The sequence below is a fragment of the Pseudoliparis swirei genome, chromosome 2 (genome assembly GCF_029220125.1).
Source record: "Pseudoliparis swirei isolate HS2019 ecotype Mariana Trench chromosome 2, NWPU_hadal_v1, whole genome shotgun sequence".
NCBI classification, from domain to species: Eukaryota; Metazoa; Chordata; class Actinopteri; order Perciformes; family Liparidae; genus Pseudoliparis; species Pseudoliparis swirei.
The window spans coordinates 13363637-13388730 of NC_079389.1; the positions used below are offsets into that span (position 1 = coordinate 13363637).

Genomic DNA, 25094 nt, shown 5'->3' on the forward strand with positions numbered 1-25094 from the left:
CTTACCACAAATTCCAGTTTCTATTTCACTCCAGATCTTCTCCTTTTTCTTCCTGCCTCTGCAAGGATATTGACTCATACAGCCGAGTGCAAATATTTTGCCAAACTTAAAATATTTTCAGGTTAGCCTTAACAGTTTTATTGTGTTAATTTCTTTCAATTTAACTCAGATCTTGTGTTACTCAAACAGGATTGCAGTCCAGGAGAACAAAAAAGATCAAATAGTTTTTCATAATAACGGTAGAGTTACATTTAACAATACTATACCTTAATCAAAGTGGGATTTACACACAAACTACTTTAAAACTACAGGAACTATCAGCAAGGACCACTACAAGCCGCCCCTGTTGCTTGGTTACTGTGCCTGCAGTGAATCGTGACCGATGGCCTCGGGCTGCTTGGGTGAAATTTGATCAACTGAATATGAGTCGAGACCATTTAATATTTCATGTGTGCAGGTCGGTCACAGGAAGGAACACTTAGTATAATTGTTTAATTATGTCCGACAAAATAAGGAATCGTAAATATATTTAGATTTCTGACATACTCTCACAGCCATGCAAGAGAAATTATATCTTATAAATCACAGTAGACTAAAAGTTATTAAAATGTTAACAATCTTTACTTATTGATAAACAAACATAACATCCCCTGGTTGTATTCATGAACGTAATTCCTACAAAGATTGCATAAAGTTATGAACAATTATTCCCCATAGCATGCTGACATTTTGAGTCAGTTAATGCGACAGCATTTGTCCGACCATGGGAACCCGCATGAAAACTGCATGCAGTACATTTCATTTAAAGTAGCTTGTTTATTCTGTTGTGAAGTGAATGTCCAATGAAGGCCTGAAGTATGTGTACGTAGTTGAACTTTATGGCTCCTGGATTAGACTTGTTCAAGCCACGCTCACTGACAGAGCAGCAGATTCTAGAATCAATCTGGACTTCTGCAGATCCAATGCAAGCAAAGACACTCATCTGGATACCAGATCATGAATGGGTTCCTGTATTAGAGGTAATGTCACTACCATCAATACACACACACCGTATACATATATATATTACCATTCAAAAGTTTGGAGTCACCCAGACAATTGTGTTTTCTATGAAAACTTACTTTTATTTATCAAATGAATTGCAAAATGAATATAAAATATAGTCAAGAAATTGACAACGTTAGGGTTTCCTAACCCTCCATTATTCTTCTTAGGCGATGAGCAAACACAGCGTACCATTATTACACTGGAGTGATAGTTTCTGGAAATGGGCAACTATGGACATATTTCATTAAAAACCAGATGTTTCCACCGAGAAAAGCCATCGACCACATTAACAATGTGTATAGTGTATTTCTGATTAGTTTGATGTTATCTTCATTTTTTTTCTTTCCAAGTGACCACACGCACACTAAGGTCACCATGAATTAAGATTTGTTATCCTAGCAGGGGTACTCAATAATTTAGACCTAATGTATAGCCGTGTGTAAGGTCGATGTATTGAAATTGATATGTTGCTTGTTCCTGTGTTTAACCTCGTGCCATCATTTGCCCCATCGGCATGATTATGCTTTAATATTGGGTGACTGGTTTGATCCCCCGCCTCCTGGCAGCATGTGGAAGTTCCTTGTTTTACAGCAGCCCACTGTTCCTAAATGATTAGAATGGGGTCAAATAGCATATATGTATACTTTATATGGAAAGTGTGTTTTAACAGGTGGGTGTGGTCTATGAAAGTGTCAGTTTTACTGGTTTGTTCTTATGGTAAATATTGGAACCGGTTCTGATTCATAGCATAGTTTTAGATTTTTGGTACATCTCATACCTGCAAACTTGTCACCTTTCGGTGAAATTCACCGTTTTGAAATCAAAATAGGTCATCCACGTGAATCGTGTGGATCCGAAGAGTTTTTGTTCTGGGGTAGGGGGGGGGGGGGTCAACTGGCCGGCCGGCGTTTATGAGATTGGAGTGGGACACGGAGAAAATGTGAAGTGGTGCTCTTCGCAATAAAACATCTTTGATGGGACGTGTCGCGTCTCGGCCAATCAGCGTTTGGGAAGTTAGGTTAGCTTGAATGTTAGTCCGCTACATCTGCTGCTGTCACGCTGCACGGTGTAGCGATACTAACAAAGTACCCGTACGTTAAAAACGATGTGATTTAGCATATTTTTGGTATCGATACTTCATTAAAAGAGCGATCAGAGCGCACGCAATGCTCCGTGTCGAGCTGTCTGCACGCAATGCGCTGCGCAGCGCTCACAGCGAGTGGCGTCAAGTGGCGGAGCTTTAGAGACTTGAAGTCTTCAGCTTTAAAAAAAGAAGAAAAAGATGATTCCAGAAGTGAAATGTTTCAGTTCTTTGTCTCCAATGCAGACAGTCTGTAAAGTGATGTAACTCTACAGCTGCTCATCCTGATGAACTCTGTATCATCTGGTCAGATACAGACTAACGGCCTCATAGTGTATCATCAATGCTCTGATGGCTCCATGTAGTTTCATTCATATCTGGCTGTATTAATACTTATATTACTGCCATTTGTTAAGTGTTGAAAAAGTTGGTAAAAAGTGAACCATACATATGTTTTATTTATTACTATTATAGACACATTTACCAGTATCGTATTTTTGGTATCATTGTTTTTATGGTATTGTATCGAATTCTGGCATCATGATATTTATGGCAGGTATCGTATAGAAGTTATAATGTTAGTGACAGCCAGGTAGAGGCAGAACAGACTCAGGGAACAGAGTCATGGCTCAGCAGAGCTGACGAGTCCTTGTTGTTCAGGCCAAAGAAAGGGAAGTTGGTTTATGAATGACTTTAACCATATGATATATAATCACGACGCATATTTTTTATTACTATCATTATATCATTAATAATATTTCTACTTTATACATTTTGTTGTAAAACTACCAAAGTTCAGCTAAAAATATTATTAATCAATTAGTTGCTTAAGAGAAGAAAAAAAAAGAAAAATTGATAATAATTTCACTTTAAATAATTAAAAAGACATTTTATGGTTCCAGATTCTTAAATTTGAAGATGTGCTGCTTTTCCATTTTTCCTAATTTGAATGATTTTTAAATAGTGTTATACTTGTGTTCGCCAGTAGGGGGCAGTAGCGGGTTTTGACATGACTGGTGCCGTAATTCTTGTCTTAAACAAACAAGTTAGACCAGCGTAACACAGACAGTGACGCAGCTGTTGATGCGAGTCTCTTGGTGTTTACAGGTGAGAAACGTACATAAACACCATATATATATTAATGTTATGTTCGCTCGCTTTTATATTTTGACAGTTATTAACTGTAGAAGTTAAAGTGAAGACAGTTAGCGCCGTTTAGCTAGCGGATGTTAATAGCACCATTGTACAATGTTCTGCTGGCCTGATAATTACATTGTTCCATGAAAGATGAGATAGTTACGTGTTGTGTCCCGTGACAGATATAAACAGTAGTATGCACACACATAAGTACATATATACATACACAACGTGTACATGCATATACAGTTTAAACAGGTTTCCTGGTGGAAGTCACTTCTTGTCCTTCGATCTCCGTGACCTTGTCCGTCACCATGGAAACGTTGTCACGTGACACTCTGGTTCTGTGACGTCGCAAGTCACAGAACCACGGAGTGACGTCACGGAGCACCGAACCAGAGTCTGTATATAGAGTGATTTTCAGCAGGATTTCAGTCTGTGAATCTCACAGAAACCCCTCCACCCCTTCTCCATTCAGCCACTTCCCGGGGTGTGGGCCTCTGATGAGATATCACAGACAGGGTGGGTGGGCAGGTTTATTACAATATATTATTGGATAAAAGAGGAACAAAAGGAATTAATTTCTAAAATAATTTAGAAATTAAAAAAAGTGTTCAAGTGCACCAAATTCAGGAAGTTACTTGATTTGTAAAATAGTGTAACGTGGGACTTGTTAACCTGTGTGATTGTCGCTCAAGTGGGCCGTAGAGATGTCTGAATGGGCCTCGCTCCTATTCACACCTGGGCCCATGCAAAATAAATATTACTGAATATGTCAAGGTGTGGCGGCCATATATATATATATATATATATACATACAAACATCTATTATATTCTTATTAGAAGGGTTTGTGGGCACTGACTTAGTCAGAGCAGAGGACCCCCACCCCATTGTCACCTTTTTCACCCCTCATGAGTTTGCAGGTATGCATCTACAAATCAGAGACCTCAGAAAAAGAAGGCAATGCTGTAGACGAGCACAAGTTAACGTCGTCCCACATTGATACCGGCTGCTTTAGAGGATTTTTAATGGACATTGCATTAAATACTTTTCTGATAGAAACCCGAACAAGTGTTTTCATTCACACAACTCTGGAACTGTCAGTCAGCCAACCGCAAGGCCGGTTTCATCTCTGGCTTTGCCATGGAGCAGTGGCTTGACTTCCTGGCTCTCACTGAGACCTGGATCACAGCAGACAACACGTCTACCCCGGCTGCTCTCTCCTCGGCCTTCTCCTTCAGCCACACACCCAGACCCTCTGGTCGGGGTGGAGGTTCAGGTTTACTCATCTCACCCAAATGGTGTTTCTCTCCCTACCCGCTTCCACTCTTTATCCCACTGACTTGAGTTTCATGCGGTGACCGTTACTCATCCGGTTCAACTACACATTGTTGTTCTCTACCGTCCCCCTGGTTCTTTGGGAGATTTCTTGGAAGAGCTAGACGCCCTCCTGTCGAACTTCTCGGAACACGGCCCCCGACTCCTCCTCCTGGGTGACTTCAACATCCAGACAGAGAAGTCATGTGATCTCTTACTCTTCCTGTCTTCTTTTGACCTCTCACTCAGTCCCTCCCCTCCTACTCACAAAGCCGGCAACCACCTTGACTACATTTTCACTAGAAACTGCTCTACCACTAACCTCACTGTAACTCCTCTCCATGTCTCTGACCACTTCTTCATCTCTTACGCTCTCTCGCTCTCTGGTACTGACAACCCACCCATATCTACAGACTCTGCACCTGTACGCCGCAACATTCGCACCCTCTGTCCCTCCTCCCTGGCCTCCTCTGTCCTATCTGCTCTCCCCTCAACTGACTGCTTCTCACTCATGCATCCTAACTCTGCCACAGACACTCTCCTCTCTTCCCTGTCTTCATCTCTTGATTCTCTTTGTCCTTTTAAGACACGACCGGTTCGGAAATCCTCTCCGGCTCCGTGGTTGTCGGACTCGGTGCGCGCCGAGAGCCACCCTGCGAGCGACGGAAAGGAAATGGCTCAAATCTAATCAATCGGAAGACTTGCTCTTCTATCAATCTCTTCTCTCCTCTTTCTCTGCCTCTATCTCTGCAGCCAAAAGCTCTTTCTATCTGACCAAAATTCAGTCTTCCTTCTCTAACCCCAAAAAACTCTTCTCTATCTTTTCCAACCTCCTTGATCCCCCCTGTCCCCCTCCTCCTTCCACCGAGCCACTTTGTCGACTACTTTACAAACAAGATAGACGACATACGCTCCTCCTTTACTAATCCATCTTCTATCACCTCACCAACACTAACTTCTTCATCCCCCTCTTTCCTCTTTCACCCCCGTCTCCCAATCAAGTTCTTAGCTTGGTGACCTCCGCTCGACCGACCACCTGCGCCCTTGACCCCGTCCCGTCTCCCATTCTCCAGGCTATTGCTCCTGACCTTCTGACCTTTCTCACCCATCTTATTAACAGCTCCCTCTCAACTGGCTGTTTCCCCAACTCTCTGAAGGAGGCGAGAGTCAACCCTCTCCTGAAGAAACCCACCTCGACCCGTCTGAAGTCAGCAACTACAGACCGGTCTCTCTTCTTCCTTTTCTCTCCAAAACTCTGGAGCGAGCTATCTTTAACCAAGTGTCCTCCTATCTCCACAGTAACAGCCTTCTTGACCCTCACCAGTCTGGATTCAAGGCCGGCCACTCGACAGAGACGGCCCTCCTTGCTGTCTCCGAGCAGCTTCACACTGCTAGAGCAGCCTCTCTCTCCTCTGTCCTTAACCTTTTAGACCCTTCTGCAGCATTTGACACCGTGAACCACCAGATCCTTATCTCTTCTCTTCAGGACCTGGGGATCTCAGGCACTGCACTCGCTCTTTTCTCTTCCTACCTTAACGACCGCACTTACCGGGTAACTTGGAGAGGATCTGTGTCTGATCCTTGTCCTCTCACTACTGGGGTTCCTCAAGGCTCCGTCCTGGGTCCCCTGCTCTTCTCTCGGCTGTCATTCGTTCGCATGGCTTCTCCTGCCATAGCTATGCCGATGACACCCAACTGATCTTCTCGTTTCCACCGTCCGAAACACAGGTGGCGGCGCGAATCTCTGCCTGTCTGACCAACTACTGCAACTCCCTCCTGGCTGGTCTACCCGCTAAGGCCATCCGACCTCTGCAGCTCATCCAGAATGCAGCAGCTCGACTGGTCTTCAGTCTCCCGAAGTTCACCCACACCACTCCGCTCCTCCGCTCTCTCCACTGGTTACCGGTGGCTGCTTGCATCCGCTTCAAAACACTGGTTCTGGCGTACCGTGCTCTGAACGGATCGGGCCCCGTCTACATCCGGGATATGGTCACACCGTAGACCCCGGCACGTTCGCTCCGCAACAGCCAATCGACTTGTGACTCCTGCACCTCGAGCTAATCACTCTACATCCAGACTGTTTGCTGTCCTGGCTCCTCAGTGGTGGAACGAGCTCCCCACTGACATCAGGACAGCAGAAAGTCTCTTCATCTTCCGCCGGAGACTGAAAACACATCTTTTCCGACTATCTGGATTAAAACACAGATTAGCACTTCAGTGGCACTTAGATAGGACTTACTTATGGTACTTTTGTAGTTCGACTATGTTGAGGAAATGTTACTTCCTGTATTCTTGTTGTTCTTAGTTTATACTCTAGGTTGAAATGCACTTATTGTAAGTCGCTTTGGATAAAAGCGTCTGCTAAATGACATGTAATGTAATTATGTTCAATTAACATCTTGAGGCAAGCTGTTCTTGGGGCACCGTTTAAATGCAGTTGTATTGTGTGAATGTGACGTTTACAGTCGAAAGCCTTAAAATGAAGTCAAGTTGATTTGGAATTTCTTTGAGTGAAAAATCATTTGTACTTTAATCATTTGTACTAATTTAGCAATTTGCAGTTTTGGGCCGTGTCGGAAATTCCATGCGTACATGCTATTTAGAAGAATTGTGTGCCTAGATACATTTATATAGTGTTGAAACAGAAAAACAGGAATAAAGCATTTCTTCTAGGAACGTCGCCACAGGCCCAAAGTTTGTTATACTGCAAATATAGAAATACAGTCATCAGTCGGCTATAGGATGAATCTCCATGGTGTTACCTTATTTGGCGATGAAGGAGACATTTAATGAAAATCCAAAAGATTGCCACTTTAATTCATGTCCAGTGCAAACAGCGCTCACATACACAGACACAGGCAGATGTTATGCGAGATAAGACTTTTGTTTAAGACATTGTTGTACAGCACAAACAACTGCTACAAAACATCCTTCATTACAGTTACTTTTAAGGTTCTTTAGGCGTCATGCATAGTAGTACATCATATATTTCCATAATTACAAAATATTAAATTGGGACCAAATAAACATAATCGAAACTGCCCAACCCGTTTTTAAACGAGCCGAGGGAGAGCAGAGTAGTGGAGAACATGTCATTAGATCACATTACCTGATAAAGTACCGATCACAAATTAAAGTGAAAAAGCAACCAAAAAAAACACCATCCCTAGTACCACTTTATAATAAGTCACCTTTTTAAGGGGGTTATGAGCTATTCTTCAACACTTTGTGGCTCACTTATAATCCTTCATTCACAACAACCTTTGGATATTCGGGTTGTGAAACTTTTCTTTGGTCCATGTTCATCCCCAACATGACACTTTAGTTTTTTAGTTTTAGTTTTTCGGGAGGTTTCCTGGAAAGGTCTGTCAGAATTTATTATTCCAGACGTACTTAAATTATTTGCAAAAAGCCTATTTATATGTTTAACATTTATATAAGCATGTCCTGTCCCCATCTTGGTCTGTCAACAGTTACAACGAATAAACATTTCAAATGTATTTTACTAAACCACGGTTGTTTATTGTTGTGTTTTGGGTAACTACCGTTAGACAACAACTCCACACACGGAAATAACTCCACTCCTCGACACCATGGGAGAGTAAAACAGTATTTTTGAAGCAACTGTATTGTGATGCATTTGCTCCCAGTTTTACAAAGGAAACCAACGGCAATGGAAGGAAGCTTCAGCTCTGCTAGTTAAGCCCTTTTTGTCGCTTTTCTTTCTGTCGGTAGTGGAAGAGGCTGGTCGCGTCGAGTTTACCTGCATAGTGGATCGCCTCTGCAAACAGCTTCACCACCTGCACACACAGAAACTAGGGTTACCGACAAGTTTCAGTTTGGATCCACTTCCGTCCAAAAATATCATAAATTGTCATAGTAAGCAAATTTATTCTTGAGTTATGGCCAAAAAGTGTTTAAAAAGCTCCCAATGAACTTGACCAGGTGGATGTCTGTGCCACATTTGAAGAAATTCCCTCTCAGAGTGAGATGTTGCGTTTACAAGAATGGGACAGACGTACAGACAGACAACCAGGAAACATAAAGCTGACAGCTGTCGCTGAGGCATAACAACATTAAGCTACACCTTCTTTCTAAACATCAAGCCGAAGCCGATCCAGTGTGTTTCCCCAGTCACTGGTGGTGTGACATTTACTGACCTGATGATTGGTGATGAGGGGAACATTGTGGTCCACAGCCATTCTACGGATGACGAAGTTATCCTTCAGATGGCGACTGTTGTTATTGGGCAAGTTGACCACCAGGTCTATATGACCGTCACTGATAAGCCTATGAAGACAAACTGAGTGTCAGAGTTGTGATACTACAATTGAATAAACAGTTTCCTGTGATTACAGCTGTTTGTATTGTTGATCCCAAGAGGAACCGAGCCCTATTTATGTGGTTTTGCAGTCTTTAGCCACTTTCAGCCCAAAGATTTAGTGTGTGCCCACATGACTTACTGAGCCCTTAAAACTGAGCAAAGCATGTCTAAGCAAAGCTCAGCATAAAATGACTGCGAGCAGAAGACTAAACACCGATGAAAAAAATCCATCTCACAAAAGTCAAAGTGACCCAAGTTAATTTATTGAGTCACCTTGAAATAACTGGGTCATTTAGTAGACCCTACCGGATGGTTGGGGTGCCCTGACTGTTCCGGCTGGATGTGAACGACCATCCTTTGCCAATTGGTTATCTGCATTGAATTGTGTTAAGTATAACAGGACTCAGCTTCTCAGAGTGTGTCTGCTCCCTAGTGGTGAAACACTAACATGTATGTGCCAAATAAAGCTACATATGCCTCTTTTTGCAAGCTAGTTGGGAAGTGGGTTACACACAGAACTATCATTTGAATTATATATTTAAAAAAAAATACAATACCTAAAACAATGAAAGTAATTTTATTGTAAAATGAAGTTAATTTTTTTAGAAGTTACATTGTTTATAAGGGAGTAAACAGAATTATGTCAACACCTTGGGAAAAAAAAGGACGATAAACAAATTATCACCCCTTTTTGTAGCAGTGTTTTGATTAATTTAGTTTACTATATATGACGCTCACACACAACTGGCTGTGTTGTGTTGCAGTTGAAGGCCTTTGACAGACAGTATTGAATTAGGCCTGAATCCCAAAAGAAAATATGGAGGACATACAACAGTGAAAACAAAAAGGTAATGTTCTTCTATAAAAAGAGTTGACCTCTATGCTACCTAGCACAGCTGATGCCTCCCAGCCAGCCTTGTGTGTGTTTATGCATTTGTTGTTTTGGTCGAGGCCTATTTGCTTTCCATCCTCTTCTTCATTTCCAAACAAACAGTCCAGATGGCTTCAGTGTAGCATGATCATGACTTGTTTTTGGAATCATTACCTGAAAATTGCAGTCAGTCAGCCTGCTACAATCAATCTATAACGTTTGAAAAGGATTGTGCTTTTAACTGAATAATGACGGGAAGAAATGCATACTTTTACTTTATGGTTGATTGCAATGAAAAAATGGTTCAGCTGCTTTTTAAATGTTCCCAAATGTTATGTGATATTGCTCTGACGAGACTTTTCTCATCTTTCCTATTCAAGCCCTAATTCTGGCTAATGCAGTAACTCTGGACTTGTAAGTCTGCAACATCTTGTTTGATTTTGTCAGCATATTACAGAGATAATGAGGGGGCGATGCCCTTAGATATTAAGGCAGTATCTGATTAGATATCCTCATTTTCAATCCATCTGAATTTATGTATTATTTAAGCACTGCCTCAGGAAGCCATAAGGAAGTCTTGGCTGAGTTTCATTTTAGCCGTCTGTTTTCAAGGTTTCCTGAAATGTGTCAAATGAATTAAAACATACATTAAGTGTGGAAATGAATATTTTCCAACCTCTTAATACTGGGCAAACTGCTTTCTCCTTTATCAGATGGCCAAGCAACTGGAGTAGCAGGCACGTCGTTGACGCACAGCCAGGCAGAAGTGGCTTCAGTAGCAAAGAGCTAGAGGACAGAAATAAGGAGACAACATATACATAATGTCATGAACAATATTGAGGGTGCAGAAGCCTAAGAAGTAGAAGGCTCCATCAACCAGTGTTGAAAATCAAGGAAGGAAATATGATTGTGAGACATTCAAGCTTTCAGTACTCGCCTTGAATCCTTCCTCTTTCAGCTGGTGGGCGATAGCCAGGAAATTGGGTCGGAAGGAATGCTGACCGGGAGGAAAACAGAATGAAATGAAGAAACTATACGCAGCATTCAAATACAGAGAACAGAAGTGTTTTCACTTTCATTTTTCTATGTTTCTAATATGGTTTCCAGCAATTGTAGGAAAAAAAGTCCATCACATAAAGTTCATCTAGTCGTTGTGGGCAACGGTCAGACCCCTAAACTTGTTCTCTTTTTTTTGAGTTACAGTTGATGTACAAAATAAATAATGTAGCATGACAACAGTATGAAAGTTACATTACGTTTGCTTTTCAAATTAGTTCGATTTTTTATGACTTCATGCTTGGTTTACTTATTTTCTAAGGAACGGATTACTTTTGTAATTCATGTACATGTTTTTTTTCTTATTTTCATAATTGTTGAACTTGTCGTCTATGACTTATTTGAACATGATTATGCTAATCAATTGAATCTACATGTAAATATTTTCATTTGATTAATCTAAATGAAACAGATTACACCATGCTCAAATTGACAAAAAATATATTGTCATTTTTGTCATGCAAACAAAACATAAGATGGAAAGGAAGCATTTAAAAAATAAATAATGCAATGCATTCGTTTGTCATCGGCTTCAAATGACCCACTTAAGAGATTCCACCAAAAGTGCTGAAAACTCCTTTATGAGTTTTTGCTGCTAATTTGCAACTGAACATGCTCAAACTGGGCGACCTTCGGCTTAGTAAACCATATGCTTGCTAAAATTACTGCCGCCTCATCAAACATTGTGATATGGTTTGACATGTTTATTCTGCAGCCTACCTGACGAAGTCTTATAACAAAAGGTTTCTAATTATTTTAGCAATTTTGACACAGCCTCTGTATTGGTACAATAAAGCTACGGTTCATTAAAAACATAGAGGCAGACCGTGAGAATTGGAGAGAAAAAAAAGAGAGGCAGCGGCAATGGAGGTTCGTTCTACAGGACTATTTCTGACCAGCTCGGGGCTGGAGTGTAACAGGGCCGTTCAAACCTGAATTATTACTTTTTAAGTTATAACTTGTTGATTGTTGTTAACCAGTTGCAATAATTTGGAATCTGGTAACTTAACAAATGACTATTCACACTCGTTTAGTACCGTTTTGCTCTACAATCTCCTCTGAGCTGCAAAACACTCCACCATGTTCCCCAGCAGTTTGCTAATTAGACCCGTCTGCAGTTTGGTGCTGTTCAAGTACAAGTCCAGTGGTGTGTCAGAGGTTCTGTATTTCTAAACGGCTGCCTGTTATTGCTGGATGAGCAGTAGGACCGAACCAAACAATTATCTGACACTCAAAATCTCTGTCGAGCCGAGAGGGACGGCAGAGTCAGGCAATGTTACTCTGTGATGAGTCAGTGTGCGCACACAGATGGTTTTCTATTGTAACCTGCAACCCTACGAGGAATGAACTTCTCTAACGTTCGGTTAGCTTCCTTGGTTGAGGAGGTGAATACTGACGGTAAGCCATCATTAGCCGCTAACTTAGAGCAGATAAACTGTCTAGGAGCCCTTTCACAGGCTTTGAGGTGTTGAGGAAACCAATGGCTGATGGACAAGAGCAGAAGTAGTTTCTAAGCTATGACTGAAACAGAGCCTGAGCGATAGGCAGACAAACTGTTAGGATCAATTAAATATGAGCAATAAAGTAGAACCACACAAAATGTGTGTTTGCAACTTAATTATACTGTACAGGCGGAAACGCATTAGTATTTGTACATCGGCAGCTAAATAATACAATAAAATGCATTAGAAAAACTGCACCCTGACAACAGTACAAGTATGTCCCCCATATAAAAAGGACATTTAAATACTTCCTGTGTGAAGCTGTACACACTTCAAGCTAGAGGCCACGGCTTTTTTCCCCACATTGATTAACGAAACTGAAATGTATCAAATGCTCCTCCAACAAACTCAGAATTATTGGAGATGAAATCACATGCGGGTAGCTGTGTGCAATAGGTGCATGACATCTATTGCACCTGTCCATCCTGGAGAGGGATCCTCCTCTGTTGCTCTCCTGAAGGTTTCTTCCCTTTTTTCCCCCTGAAGGGTTATTTGTGAGTTTTTCCTGATCCGATGTGAGGTTTTGGGGCAGGGATGTCTATGTGTACAGATTGTAAAGCACTCTGAGACAAATTTATAATTTGTGAAAATGGGCTATGCAAATAAACTGAATTGAATTGTGCTCTGGACCAGTTAGCCTAAAGTTTTGCTGGTGTGTTGTTTGCCCGGTTACGGTGAATACAGTATGTGACCATAAGTGCTTCCCTTGAAGTGGATCTGTTCCCCAGGAGCACCAATTATACAACCAATACTGTGAGTGCTTCAAATCTGCATCAGTCAAACACGCAGTTTGGTATCCCAGAATGGCTGTGAGGCTAAATTACCAAAACTCATGTAACGTGGTATCGTTTAAAAGCTCAGGCTTACTTTGTTTTTCTTCCTGCTGCTGTGGATTTTGTTAGTTATTGAAGCATTATGACATTGTTGTTCACCTCCCTGCCTGAGGGGGGTGCTGTGTGTTATGTGTTGTGTTTTTCTTTCTTTCTTTCCTACAGGTAATTGGACGGCTATTTAGGACGGAACCTGTGTTGCCAGGCCTTCCTCTCCAGCTTCCAACCGGGCCATGCGGCGCAGCACAATTTTGTGGGTGGTGGGGTTAGTTAGCATGTCGGTAGGGGTGAGGTGCTCTTTTGTTTAACCCTGTTTTCTGCTAGGGAGGTAGGTAAGACACCTGTACTTGTTTCTTTTGTGGTCTAGGAAAGTTAGGTGACTTGCACAGATTGTTTTGTTTGTTATTTTGGGCCAGGCCTCACCCTGAAGAATATTTGACACTTGTGTTCATGAATAAATACTTTTGTTGACTACAAGCTGCCGCATTGGTCCTGATTTGGGAGGTGGGGAGACCCGTATTTTTGTCACGCTCAGGCTCCCCTAGGCTAGGCGTAACAGTAGTTCCCAATTCATTTGGGGATAACAAACTTATCGGTATTTCAGCCTCTCTGAGTCATTCATACAATGTCACTTGAGTGCAGTTTTCTTTAAGTCACATGAGAGCTGTAAGCATCCCATGAATCGAAGTGGGATTGGTGTGAAAGAAACAGTAAGAATCAGATAGCCTAAAGGTTTATGCCACCTGTTTAAACAGCACTTTGCATTTGGTGTCTCGTGGGCATGAGGCCCCATAAGGAACCACAAACAGGAGGCAAGTGAACTTCCAGATGGCTGTAGTCCTACCTGAATCCCAATCAGGATGCCTTTCTGTGGGAGCTTAAAGCCTGTGGAGAGCATAGCCTTCAGAAAGGCAGAGTAAATGTTTGGTCCAAAACAAGCTACCTGCAATAAAACACATAGACACACAAGAGAGCATCTGTTAACACCGACTTTCAAAAACAGACGAGGGAAAAAATAAACCACACAGATATTGGGTTGTATGACTCAGGAGATTACTTCTCCAGTGGAGGCCATCTCACAGCGAAGCACAGGGTCCGCATCCCTCAGCCGTGGCCAGGAGAACATGGGTGCCTGGTAAAATAAGAGCGATAAATTCAACATGCTGATGAATAATAAGACATCTTCACGCGTGATGCTAATGAACTACCATAGAACCTACCCCACAATCATAATTTCAGTTGGAGCAATTCTCATGACAGTTGAGCATTGGGTATGACAGTTTATTTTATTTTTATATTACAAGTTCATGACATTTAACTATTAAAGAAATCTACAGTTTACCAACAACCGTCGAGGTATTAAACTAATACATCAATAGAGAAGTCTGTTGGGATTTCATGGCACTGCTACAACCTAGAAGCAAAACAAAGCATGCAGTCCAGTCAAATGTGGCAGGTGAACCAAGCTGGTGGCTGTTGCTTGCTAATAGCAAATAAAATCAGTTTAAAAGTTCATACAAACTCAAAAGATGTTTCCCCCAAATACTACTAGTTATACGTCTCGTGTACCATTTCTGCTTCAACATAAATTGTTCAGTGAGAGAGAGCTGTATAATGACAGAGTAAGCTGAGGTTAGTGCTACACCTGCCTGTGAAGACAGACTTAAAAAGGAAAATCTGAAAGAAAGGAGGCTTCCCAAAACGGCAGGCGACCGGTCGCTTAACAGCCAGTTCAACCTGCCGTCTCCAGAGCCAGAAGATGAGAGGGAGTGTGGAAGAAAGGAGAAAAAAAGGAAAGAAGATAGACAGGAGCCAAAGAGAGAAGACAGTGAAGAGAGAAAAAATAAATCTGCAGGAAGAATCAAATTACTTTGTATGAGAAGACTAGATGGAATAACAGTAAAACAATTCATGTTCATACAGGATCAAACTTAACTGAAGGAAACTGAAGAAATTTGAATTGGGGAAGAGAATAAAATGAAAGGGGTAAAATAAAGGATTCAATTCTATATTTGAAAAGAGAGTATGGGGAGGAGAATAATTGAAAGGATAGTGTTGGAACAACAGCAGAAGACTAGTTTTTCATATTTTATTACAGCCAAATTAAGAATAGTGGGGTGCCATGTGAAAAGATATTCTTATTGCCCGATTTAAAAGTATACAACCCCCATTACCTTGGAGAGAGAGTTGTGTGGCGTCATGAATATGCACACTCACGCTCACCAACACGTAGATGCAAAGGCCACTAGGGGGGATTCATCCTTGAAGCGGGCTATCTAATCAGCTGAACGTAATGTAAGCATACTAATGTAAGAAGTCACGAAGAGAAGTGAATACAGATCAGGAACGAGCATCGCTTATCATGGCTTTGTTCAAAGAGTCAGAGAAAGACAGACAAATATGCACGGATAAAACATAATATTACCAAGAAAGGAAATGGAATAGAGGGAGAGAAACACACACACCGAGAGGTAAGGGTATAACAGTGAGGGGACAACTTAATAAAATAAAAAGCAAGAAAAGGCAAAAGAAATAACAAAAAGGGGAGATGTAATTGTGAAACGCAGAACTCGATTCACACAGACATTTGCTGGTGGGTCTTTGTAAATCCAGAAGAGTGGACTTGTATGCAATTCACATAAAAGGAGGTTCCCCATTACCCACCAAACCAACATGCAGAACCAAACCTGCAACAAACACTATGAAGTAGGAATTTTGAAATGCACACAGGGGGTGTTAGAAAAATGTCTCTACCAAGACCGGTGGAGATTGCAATCGTCTTAAAATGAGAAACCTTGCACACAACTACATAAACAGAATTATGAAAACTTTCGGGCTCTCAGTTATAAAGTTATAAGGGTTTTGGTCCAATTGCAATGATATGTCTGCGAGACAGAATTGATGTGACGGTCAGACAATAACCAAGGCTGTGTAACCATACATCCTATAACACACTGGCACTACTTCCCCCACACCGACCGCCCACTGTGGAAAGACAGAATTGTGACAGTCCACAACACAAACAATATTATCTTGTTGTACCAGCTGAACTCCAGTGACGAAAGGAAATTAATTAAGTAAAACATTCCCACATAACATTGTTGCACACTATGGGCCTCGTTAGGGGCAGATGTGGCACTTGTAAATGTCTTTTGAAGCCGAGTGGAAATTAACAGCGTACAGATTTTTTTAGGAGAATTCCCACATATTTTTGCTGATGGACGTTTTGATTGCATTACCAGGAGTTTGTTACTAGGTTGGATTCCAGGGAGTAAATAGGTCGGTTACAAGCTAGGGTTCTTCCGGAGCATGGCCTTGCATCGCTGCTGGCCATATGTCTCGCATGCAAGTCCCAGAACTGAGCAGATTGTCAGAGCATGCTGCAGGAAAATTAGACGTTTACAAAAAGGGAATTTGTTGCTCAAAAACACTTCCACCTTTGGCCACAGGGAACGGCAAAATCCATCGCAGTCCCTTTAAGACACGAAATGTGTTGCTGTGGTGGTCTGGGCGGTTGCTAGGGTGTAATATTTACATTATTTTCTTCAAGCATCACTTGACCTCCTTACATTGAGCCTTTTACAGAAATGCAAGTCCAGTTGAATGTTTCGAGTATTAATTTGTAATTGGGCCCATAAGGATGCGTCTCTCAGAAGTCACGAAAGGTCCTGCATGCCATGGCCAGTGGGACAAAACATGCAACAGCTGGAAGTTTTTCTTCTTCTTTTTCTTCCAGCCAATAAGTGTGCACCAGGGACTGACACCCAACCACTTCCTCCTCCTCAAATATTGTTTTCACGCTCCTCTTCCTCTCACTATAATAAATACCACTGTTATTGTTCCTGTGAGCTTTTATATATGGTGGAAACAAAATTACACAATGGGGACTTGTTAGTGAACAGAAAACACAGCCTCAAATGAGGGACTGTCAGAGAAAAAATAGAGACAGAGCGCAGATGAAAGGAAATGAGACATAAATGAATACGGTCTCTGGATAGCAATGACTGATAGCAACTGTGATGTGATGATGCAGTGAGGAATGTGTGGATGAAGGCTGAGAGAGTATCCTGAAGTTTATGCCATCAAAATGTTCTAAGGCTGAATATAGTTTCAGAATAGGGTTGTCCCGATATATGGAATCATTATTTTTCCTTAACTAAAAGTTAAAATTAGCTCAAGATCCACCCTCAGGCTCCACCAGCATGTAGCCATTTTGCACCAGTTGGGTTTCATTAAGTGCACGTGTGTGCATTGTGACCTCAGGATCATATACAAACTAACTAACAAACTAGGCTAAGGCTACTCGTGTTGGGCTGGATATTGGGTGAGCTTGTTTATAATAACATTTGCTACACAATTGTCATGTATTGTGGCGATGTTTCAAGCAAGGCCCATATTAGCCAGGGGGTATGAAGTCTAAATCATAGACTCCAAGTAAACTCTAGAAGTCCTTTAGGTCTGGTGCCTGGAGTATTCAGAGCTTCGATTAATATTTCTCACCACTGTGCAGGCTAGAAATTGAAAACTTTAGGTGGTGGGGAAGAGAGGGGGATTATACCTGCGTGATTGGCTCCGAACTACAGACATTGTTACAGCAGCTCTGTTGTAATTAGAGGGAGACACTACTTTGGAAAAAATAGCTTCGGAACAGCTGGCGACACGTAAACTCTCTCGTACCCAATCTAAGAAGTAAGCCTCCCAGCCGCTATAAGAAAGCACTCCCACCCAATGATGCCTAGGAAGAGGGATGGAGCCATAATTGCGGTCTTTGTTATGTGATCCAATAGAAGCTGTACTAGTGAAACATGCAGTATCTATTAAGATATCATACATGTAGGGCTCTTTATAAAGGAACTAATTGTCCGACAATTATTAACACATTAGGCTGTCAGAAGTTCAGAGACATGGTTACTTGTTACAATAAGTAGTCATTACCATTAAACTTACAATTGTGTTTTACAGCCATAACATGTAGCTTTATGCCTATCTATAGTCAAGAGTTTGATATCTCAATTTGAGAGCATGACCCAGTCTTGTTTTTCTCTCCCTCAAAACCCTGTCCTCATGCACAAATAGGCCCTGCTTGCATTTAGTTTAAGCTCAGATTGTTCCTCTGCTCTTGTAATTTTTCTGTGCAATAACCCTTATTAATTCCCCAATCAATAGAATGCCAGGTGTAGCGTTGACCGATAAGTGAATACCACGATGCCCACCTACGGGGGGGGGGGGGGGGGTGCTAGTGAGAGTGTGCTCACCTGTGTGCACGCATCACGGCTGAGCGATGCGCGCGCCGGCATCAGAGTTTTGTCGCGCGCGAGCCGAGGAGAGTTGTTGACAGGGGGGGGGGGGGGGTGCAAGTGTGTGAATTGATCACGTCAACCCGCTTGTTGACAGCTGCTAGGTCATTAGCTTTCTAATGCTCGTTCAAACTGCTGCAGTCTGCCCTGTCGGCTGAATGTGGACAGACCATGGATGAATTAAGCAATCTACCTCACTGCTATCATTTAGTCTTGTAGTTCCAAATTACTTAAATTGAATATACTGTTGCAATTCTTACTGGCATATGCAGGGCTACCTATGCCAGGAGCTATAACCTGCTCAACTCAACAGCACTGCTCGTTCCCCTCGAGCAGAGCGACGGGAGGCCGGTTGAGCCATTATAGTGGAAAAAGTACGGGTGCCGTGTCGTTAAAAATAATAACACTAAACGGTTTACTGGCACCATTTGGAGTTACTTTTTCCATCTTCTTCCCTTTAGTCCAGAAACAGGCATCAGGTTAGAAAGGATTCTCCCATACATTACCTTGGACCTCACTTTTACACTATGTGGCTGAGTCACAATATATAGGGATTTTATAAACTAGAAGGCTAAAAAGAAAACGACCAGGATCTTTTCACAGCCGACAGGCGTTACTAATAAGGCTAATAACAATAATTACGCTACATTCTATATCAATGTGAAAAGATGAAGACCTTTAAACTGAAGCAATTAAATGCAATTCATAATTAAATGTATTACTTATGTTGTCAAAGGCCCACCATGATTAGAATCGCTGGTACTTATGACTGTATCCAAGCCCCGCTTGCACTGTAAGAAAACATTTTCAAAAAGGCAGACTATTGTTTAGCATGCTGGTCAGGACAGTCCTGACTTCCTGTATAACGCTGTCAACTTGTTTCGATTGTTATCCATACATCCATCCCTTTACGCTCTGTGCTCGATAAAAATTTAAGATTAAAATAAAAGAAATAAAGATTGAAGAGAGCCAATTACAGTTTCCAGCTCACAACAGTCATTTCAGTTTCCTTTCTTACCTTGATGCCGACGTAATCTACAGGTATGAAAGGATTCTCCAGAGAGGGCAGGCTGGCCTCATCCAAAGGCTCTCCCACCATCACTTTGGTTGCCACATTGATAAAGTCCACACCAATTGTTTTTGATACAAAAGGGAAGGAGCGTGATGCTCGCAGATTACACTCGATCACCTAAATGGGTACACAACAGTCATTTCAAAAAAGTAAAAGATAACTATTTTAACAGAGTAATAAAGCTGTTGAGGCTAATCAACAAATAAAATGCACATCAGTGCAAATGTGTAAATTACAAATGCAACAACATCCATTTCCTGTGTGTAGCTCGAACATCAAAACTGAAACCAGCATTGATCATAAAATCCATCCAACGTCCATAATTCGGAACACAAAGGGATTTCAATTTGTGAGTGAATTGCATTTGCTGCAACCAGGTGTGAAAATGCTGATCTAGCATTTAATTATAGCCCGAGAAACTTTACTTACCATGACATCATTGCCTTTAACCAGAAATTGAGTGTTGAAGGGGCCCGAAATCTCAAATTCCTGCGCAATTTTCCGTGTGGCAATCTTGACCTAAGAATGTTGAACAAATGAACACACCAATACAATATTTATAAGGTTGGCTTTAACAGTTTCATCACATAATATCTCTAGACAAATGGAGATCATTTTTTGCATTGTGTACATTGTAGTTTCCATGCAATATCAATTGGGTCATTAAAAAGTGATTGTATTATTGGTATTATTTAAGTGTGAATGCTGAGGATGACTCAACTGACCTTTTCTATTGCCCCCTGGCTAATAGACTGGGTTGGTAATATTATGGTGGCATCTCCTGAGTGTACCCCAGCATCTTCAACATGCTCCGTTATGGCATGGACCAGAACCTGGACACAGACAGTGATCATGTAAGACAGAGCATTTGCATGCAGATCCTAGCTCTAATAAGTGTGAGAAATCCCTACTCAAGGCAACCTAACTTGTATATCCTCCGTCTGTTTCCTGACGAGAATTATTCAAACTTAAGAGCCAGATGGCCTCCAGGCTTGATGCGTTTATACCTACAGTATGTCACGGTGCAAAATAGTAGACTAAAATGCTGTGTCACCGTCAACACGTGAGCCAGTTCAAAAAGTTGAGAAAAAAAGTTGAGAAAAAAGACCAGATTTTTTTAAACGCAGGACTATGTAAGAAACAATGTGCGTGGATATGAGAGTCAAAATAATAACTTTCAACATTTCACCCACAGGAAAGGAGATTTGTATCACCAAGCAACTCTGCACGTGTGTCTGTTAATGAGCTGCCATGTCATTAGCTCATTTAAACTGCTGCTAACCACAGCATTCATTATCACTAGGATAGGGCCTGTAATTAATACGTATTATCTCTGACTTTCCACCCCCCCCCCCCCCTCCCCCACACACACACACACACACACACAGATCGAGAGAGAGAGAGAGTCTGGCTGGGAATAACGAGACCTTTTTGGTATTCAATGAATGGACAGCTTGTTAATGGGATACTGAAGATAAAGAAGGGGCTGTATTCAGGAAAAGTAGAGAGAAAATCTACCATACAACTAGATTGCCCACGTTCCAAATAACACCCTTGAAATGACTCCCACAGCCTAAACAATAGAAAACCTAACGGGCCATTAAGGACAAGTACCTAGGTGGCTCTCGCAATTTACAATGCTAACAATTATATTTACATTCATTTTCAAAACCCTCTGAATGTTAAGGGACTGAACATGTAAAATGTTAATCTACAGGACTCTGTCTTTGAGGTCCCATGTGTCTGTACACGCACAATTATCCCCAGAAAAAGAGAAACAGAAAGTGTAAAAAAAACAAACGTGTGCCTTTTTATACCGAGCGGATTTCCATTCATAATAGTACGTGTGAAAGAAGTATATGCAGAATCATTTGCAGACCCCTCCAGACAGACATTTGAAAACAAGTGGGCTTTAAATAAAGCCCAATATGTTTTTCATACAAAAAAATATATATATAAAAATATAAATTTGTTAACAATTCACATACTCCTACTCTACACTGTAGATCTATTAATATGCAAATACTATTAATTTCAAAAGTGTAACTGCTGGCTACAAGATATCTCCTACGTCACTAAAAAGGTAATACACCGATTGGCTGCTGTTCTAGATGTGAGGTCACAAATGAATGCGTGTACATACAGATAACTCTAAATTGTAGAATTTTACATTATACTATGGAGTATTTAAAATGTTTTAACAAATGTGGAATACATTCAAATGAAAATAGGAGAGTATGCAAAGTGCATTTATAATAGAGCAACAGAGCAGAAGCATTCAAAATGAAGCCAAAGAAAATTACGAAACTGTGTCGCATGTCAGTCGGATATGAAAACAGTTTGAACAAGAATCTTTTCAATATAGCCTAAACTGATCTAATCTAAAAAATAAACATTAGTATCATCACTTTCCTGCCTTTAATGTATTCCATTCTGTGAATCGGATCCGTTTTGCTGGAAGGTCTTTTCACTGAAGACAAATTAGATTATACCACTTTATTCATCTAGTGGGCTCAATATCTGCCCTACCTCTCCATTTGAACTGACAAATAAGTCTGAAAAATGCCAGGCTACAGACATAAATAACAATGATACTGTTATAAATGGTCAAAGAGGTTGTCAATATGATTAAAAGCAGACTACAGATTGTTGTTTTCCAGGCTGTTGCAAAGTACAACAGTATGTTACAATATGTAGAAGATGTATCATCTCCTAACAAGTCAAATTATATAATTCCAATAAAACTAAACTCTTAAAATTAAATCCTGGTGCTTCGAAGAAATATTGTAGGCAGAAAATATTACAACTGGCAGATGTGGTAAATTGAACCTGCGTTGGCAAGGCTTCTCCACATACACAGGATGGTAACACTGATATTAGGAAAGAGCGACCTAAAAGCTCATGAAACTATATGGAACACGTCAGTAATATCTCACCTTGCCACCTTTGGCGACTGCATCCACCTCGACCTCCCTGGCACCGCAAATGAACTTGGTAATGACCACGGGATGCTCCTGGAGGACAGACAGCAGGATGGTTAATCTATCAATAATAAAAGGGAATATCCAACTTTTAAAAAGGGTATGCCTTTAGGGTGTATTGCAGTTAGCAAGATTTTAGTTGGTCTGGATTTAAAATGAAGCTAAGATTGAAAGTACACTTTTAATTTGAGTAACTTTCCAGAAAAAATATATTTTGCTCAGCTTAAACTATTTATTATTATTTTTGATTATCTTAGATAGTCAAGTTTGTTACCAGACAGCAATCAAACTCCTCCTGTGATGTACTGGCTTGGAATGGAAGCAAAGGAAAAAGCAAAAAGTGAAGGTGGTTGCAGCTCAGGGCTGGCAAAGCATCTCCAGAGCAGTGCCGGCTGATAATTAATGAGTCACAGAATTCAAACTATATTATTTGACACCAAATATTAATTATGATATAAAATTAAGAGGATCAAATTATATTTAATTTCCATATTTTACTCAGTACTATTTATACATTTAGATTGTTTAGTGTGAGTTGACTACTTTTGGAAATATACACTGCAGAGCCAGCCTTCTCTCGAATATAATGGGACTAAATATATATAATAATACATGTGTGTGTGAGAGATAGAGAGAGCTGTCACTTCTCCGAAGAGCGAATGCAATACAACTCAAGATGTCAAAGGGTCTCTCCCACATGGGGGGGAAAGATCACGCAGAGTTAACACTGCTCTCACCTGGGACACCTGAGTGGCCTCCTCCAAGAAGCGTTTCATCTCCTCTTCTCCATACACAACATTCATTGCAGAGCCACTGGTGAGGTACAAGCAGGAGGGAGAGAAAAGAAGAGTGAGTGAGAGAAAACAATAGGCCACAGGAGAGGAAGAGAAGGAAGCAAACAGGAGAACATACAAGCTTCAAATGATCTTTCAAAAACACTCATTATTTCTCCGTTGCATCACTATTACCATCGGGAAACAGGTCTAGAAGCAGCGAGAGAGCGAGAGAGCAGCTATTTAGGTCAAAAAGCACTCCAGGCTCTTGAAAACGAGTTCAGAACTTAGTCATTATAAAACTAGATTCAGGCTAGTTTTGTGGTTGTTTTTGATTTTAGACTGCTGGCTAAGCTTTCTTCCCGTTTGAAAAGGGGGGGGGGGGGTTAGATACAGGACAGACGACTGGGTCAGATCTTTATTCCTTAACTGTCTGTTGCTCAGAGGCAGACATGCGTCAAACCCCCACAATGAATACTGATATCTTTGTCTCCTTGATGCCACATGTATGTTGACCCAGTCTCCACTCTATGGAAAGCCTTTATAAAGAATATAATTATCTCCCATACGATTTTAGCAGGAGTCACGAAGGTGCTCGTGGTGTTGATTCTAGTGATGGTATTGGATGCAAGGGAACATAACTGTAGTAATCTTGTCTGAGGACAATTCAATAGTCACGATCATTGTAAAGCAATGAGTCACTTGATGGATTTTTATTTAAGTGACTGAAGTGTTTCATGCTTAAGTTTATTACTAGGGTCAGATTGGACATTTTCTCACCTAAAAAAAGCTTTCTTTCAAACATATAGGAATTCCTCTAAAATACTGTGAATTAAAATTTCCCACAGCACTTGTAAACAAAGAAGAAATCAAACACTTAAAAAATGTATTGACATTTTGGAAACCCTTTTACTTATAAAGAACTCACTTAGGTAAAATGTAAAAACTAGAAACTGTCAGATTGCTTGTGCACATCATTCTACAGCCACATCTAGCAGTGTCGGCAGTTCATAACAAAAATACTTTACATGATATACAAATACATTTAGAGAACCAAAAGGACTGATGGATTAAAGTATGCAAATGAGATAATAGATCAAAAGGTTTGGCGTGAATATATTCGAGTAATAATTACTAATCCTATAAACTTTGTGAGTTTTGGTGTGTGCATTTTATAGTTCTAAAAATATGACGCATGAATGTGACATGGAGTGTTTGGTGTGGAAATGTGCGAGTGTGTGTGCATATGTACCGAGGCCGAGAAGAATATTCAAAAACCATTATCATGTATGTCAAGTGGTAAGAGTGAAAAGGCTTTAGGGATGGGAGAGGATCAGAGGGAGTTCACCCTGTGCTAATACTGAGAGAAGAGGCTCATCTTATAAACAACGGTCTACAACAGAGGTCAATAAAGTAGATGGGAGATATTTAAATTGAAAAATGATAACTTATGTGTTACTAATAAACTATGGTATTATTCTTGCTACATTAAGATCAAGTGGGAGACTTAAATACCGGCGGCTATTATGTTGCTAAAATAAATTACTTTGAAATGTGGTTTAATGTGACCTAGTGCATGACACTGTGTGCATCAAGCACAGACAGATTCAGCTTCAAAACAACTTTACGGCTTGCATGTAAAACAATATAAAGTCCCAAACTCCCTTAAACACTCATTTCTGCTCAGTGCAAAGAGCCCTTCTGCATACAGGGTCTTATCACGACATCTGCTGGACAACAGTGTCACTACCAAATTTAATGGGCTGCAATAGTTAGTTCATTAATCATCATAACTAAAATTGTAT

The 25094-nt window shown here is 40.8% G+C and overlaps 1 protein-coding gene across 1 annotated transcript in view; it reads right to left on the reverse strand.

The window, feature by feature from the left end:
* Window positions 1–7368: 7368 nt before the first annotated feature.
* The window catches only part of cps1 (carbamoyl-phosphate synthase 1, mitochondrial), a 46789-nt gene continuing 29063 nt past the window's right edge, over window positions 7369–25094 (reverse strand). The window contains exons 28-38 of the mRNA XM_056424242.1: window positions 23254–23329; window positions 22472–22549; window positions 20261–20368; window positions 19965–20054; window positions 19482–19652; window positions 14224–14298; window positions 14011–14109; window positions 10716–10775; window positions 10455–10564; window positions 8744–8873; window positions 7369–8383 (exon numbers count right to left, since the gene is read on the reverse strand). Of these exons, the coding sequence (XP_056280217.1) occupies window positions 8279–8383; window positions 8744–8873; window positions 10455–10564; window positions 10716–10775; window positions 14011–14109; window positions 14224–14298; window positions 19482–19652; window positions 19965–20054; window positions 20261–20368; window positions 22472–22549; window positions 23254–23329 (1102 nt within the window). The 3' untranslated portion in view covers window positions 7369–8278. The remainder of the gene's footprint in view (window positions 8384–8743; window positions 8874–10454; window positions 10565–10715; window positions 10776–14010; window positions 14110–14223; window positions 14299–19481; window positions 19653–19964; window positions 20055–20260; window positions 20369–22471; window positions 22550–23253; window positions 23330–25094) is intronic.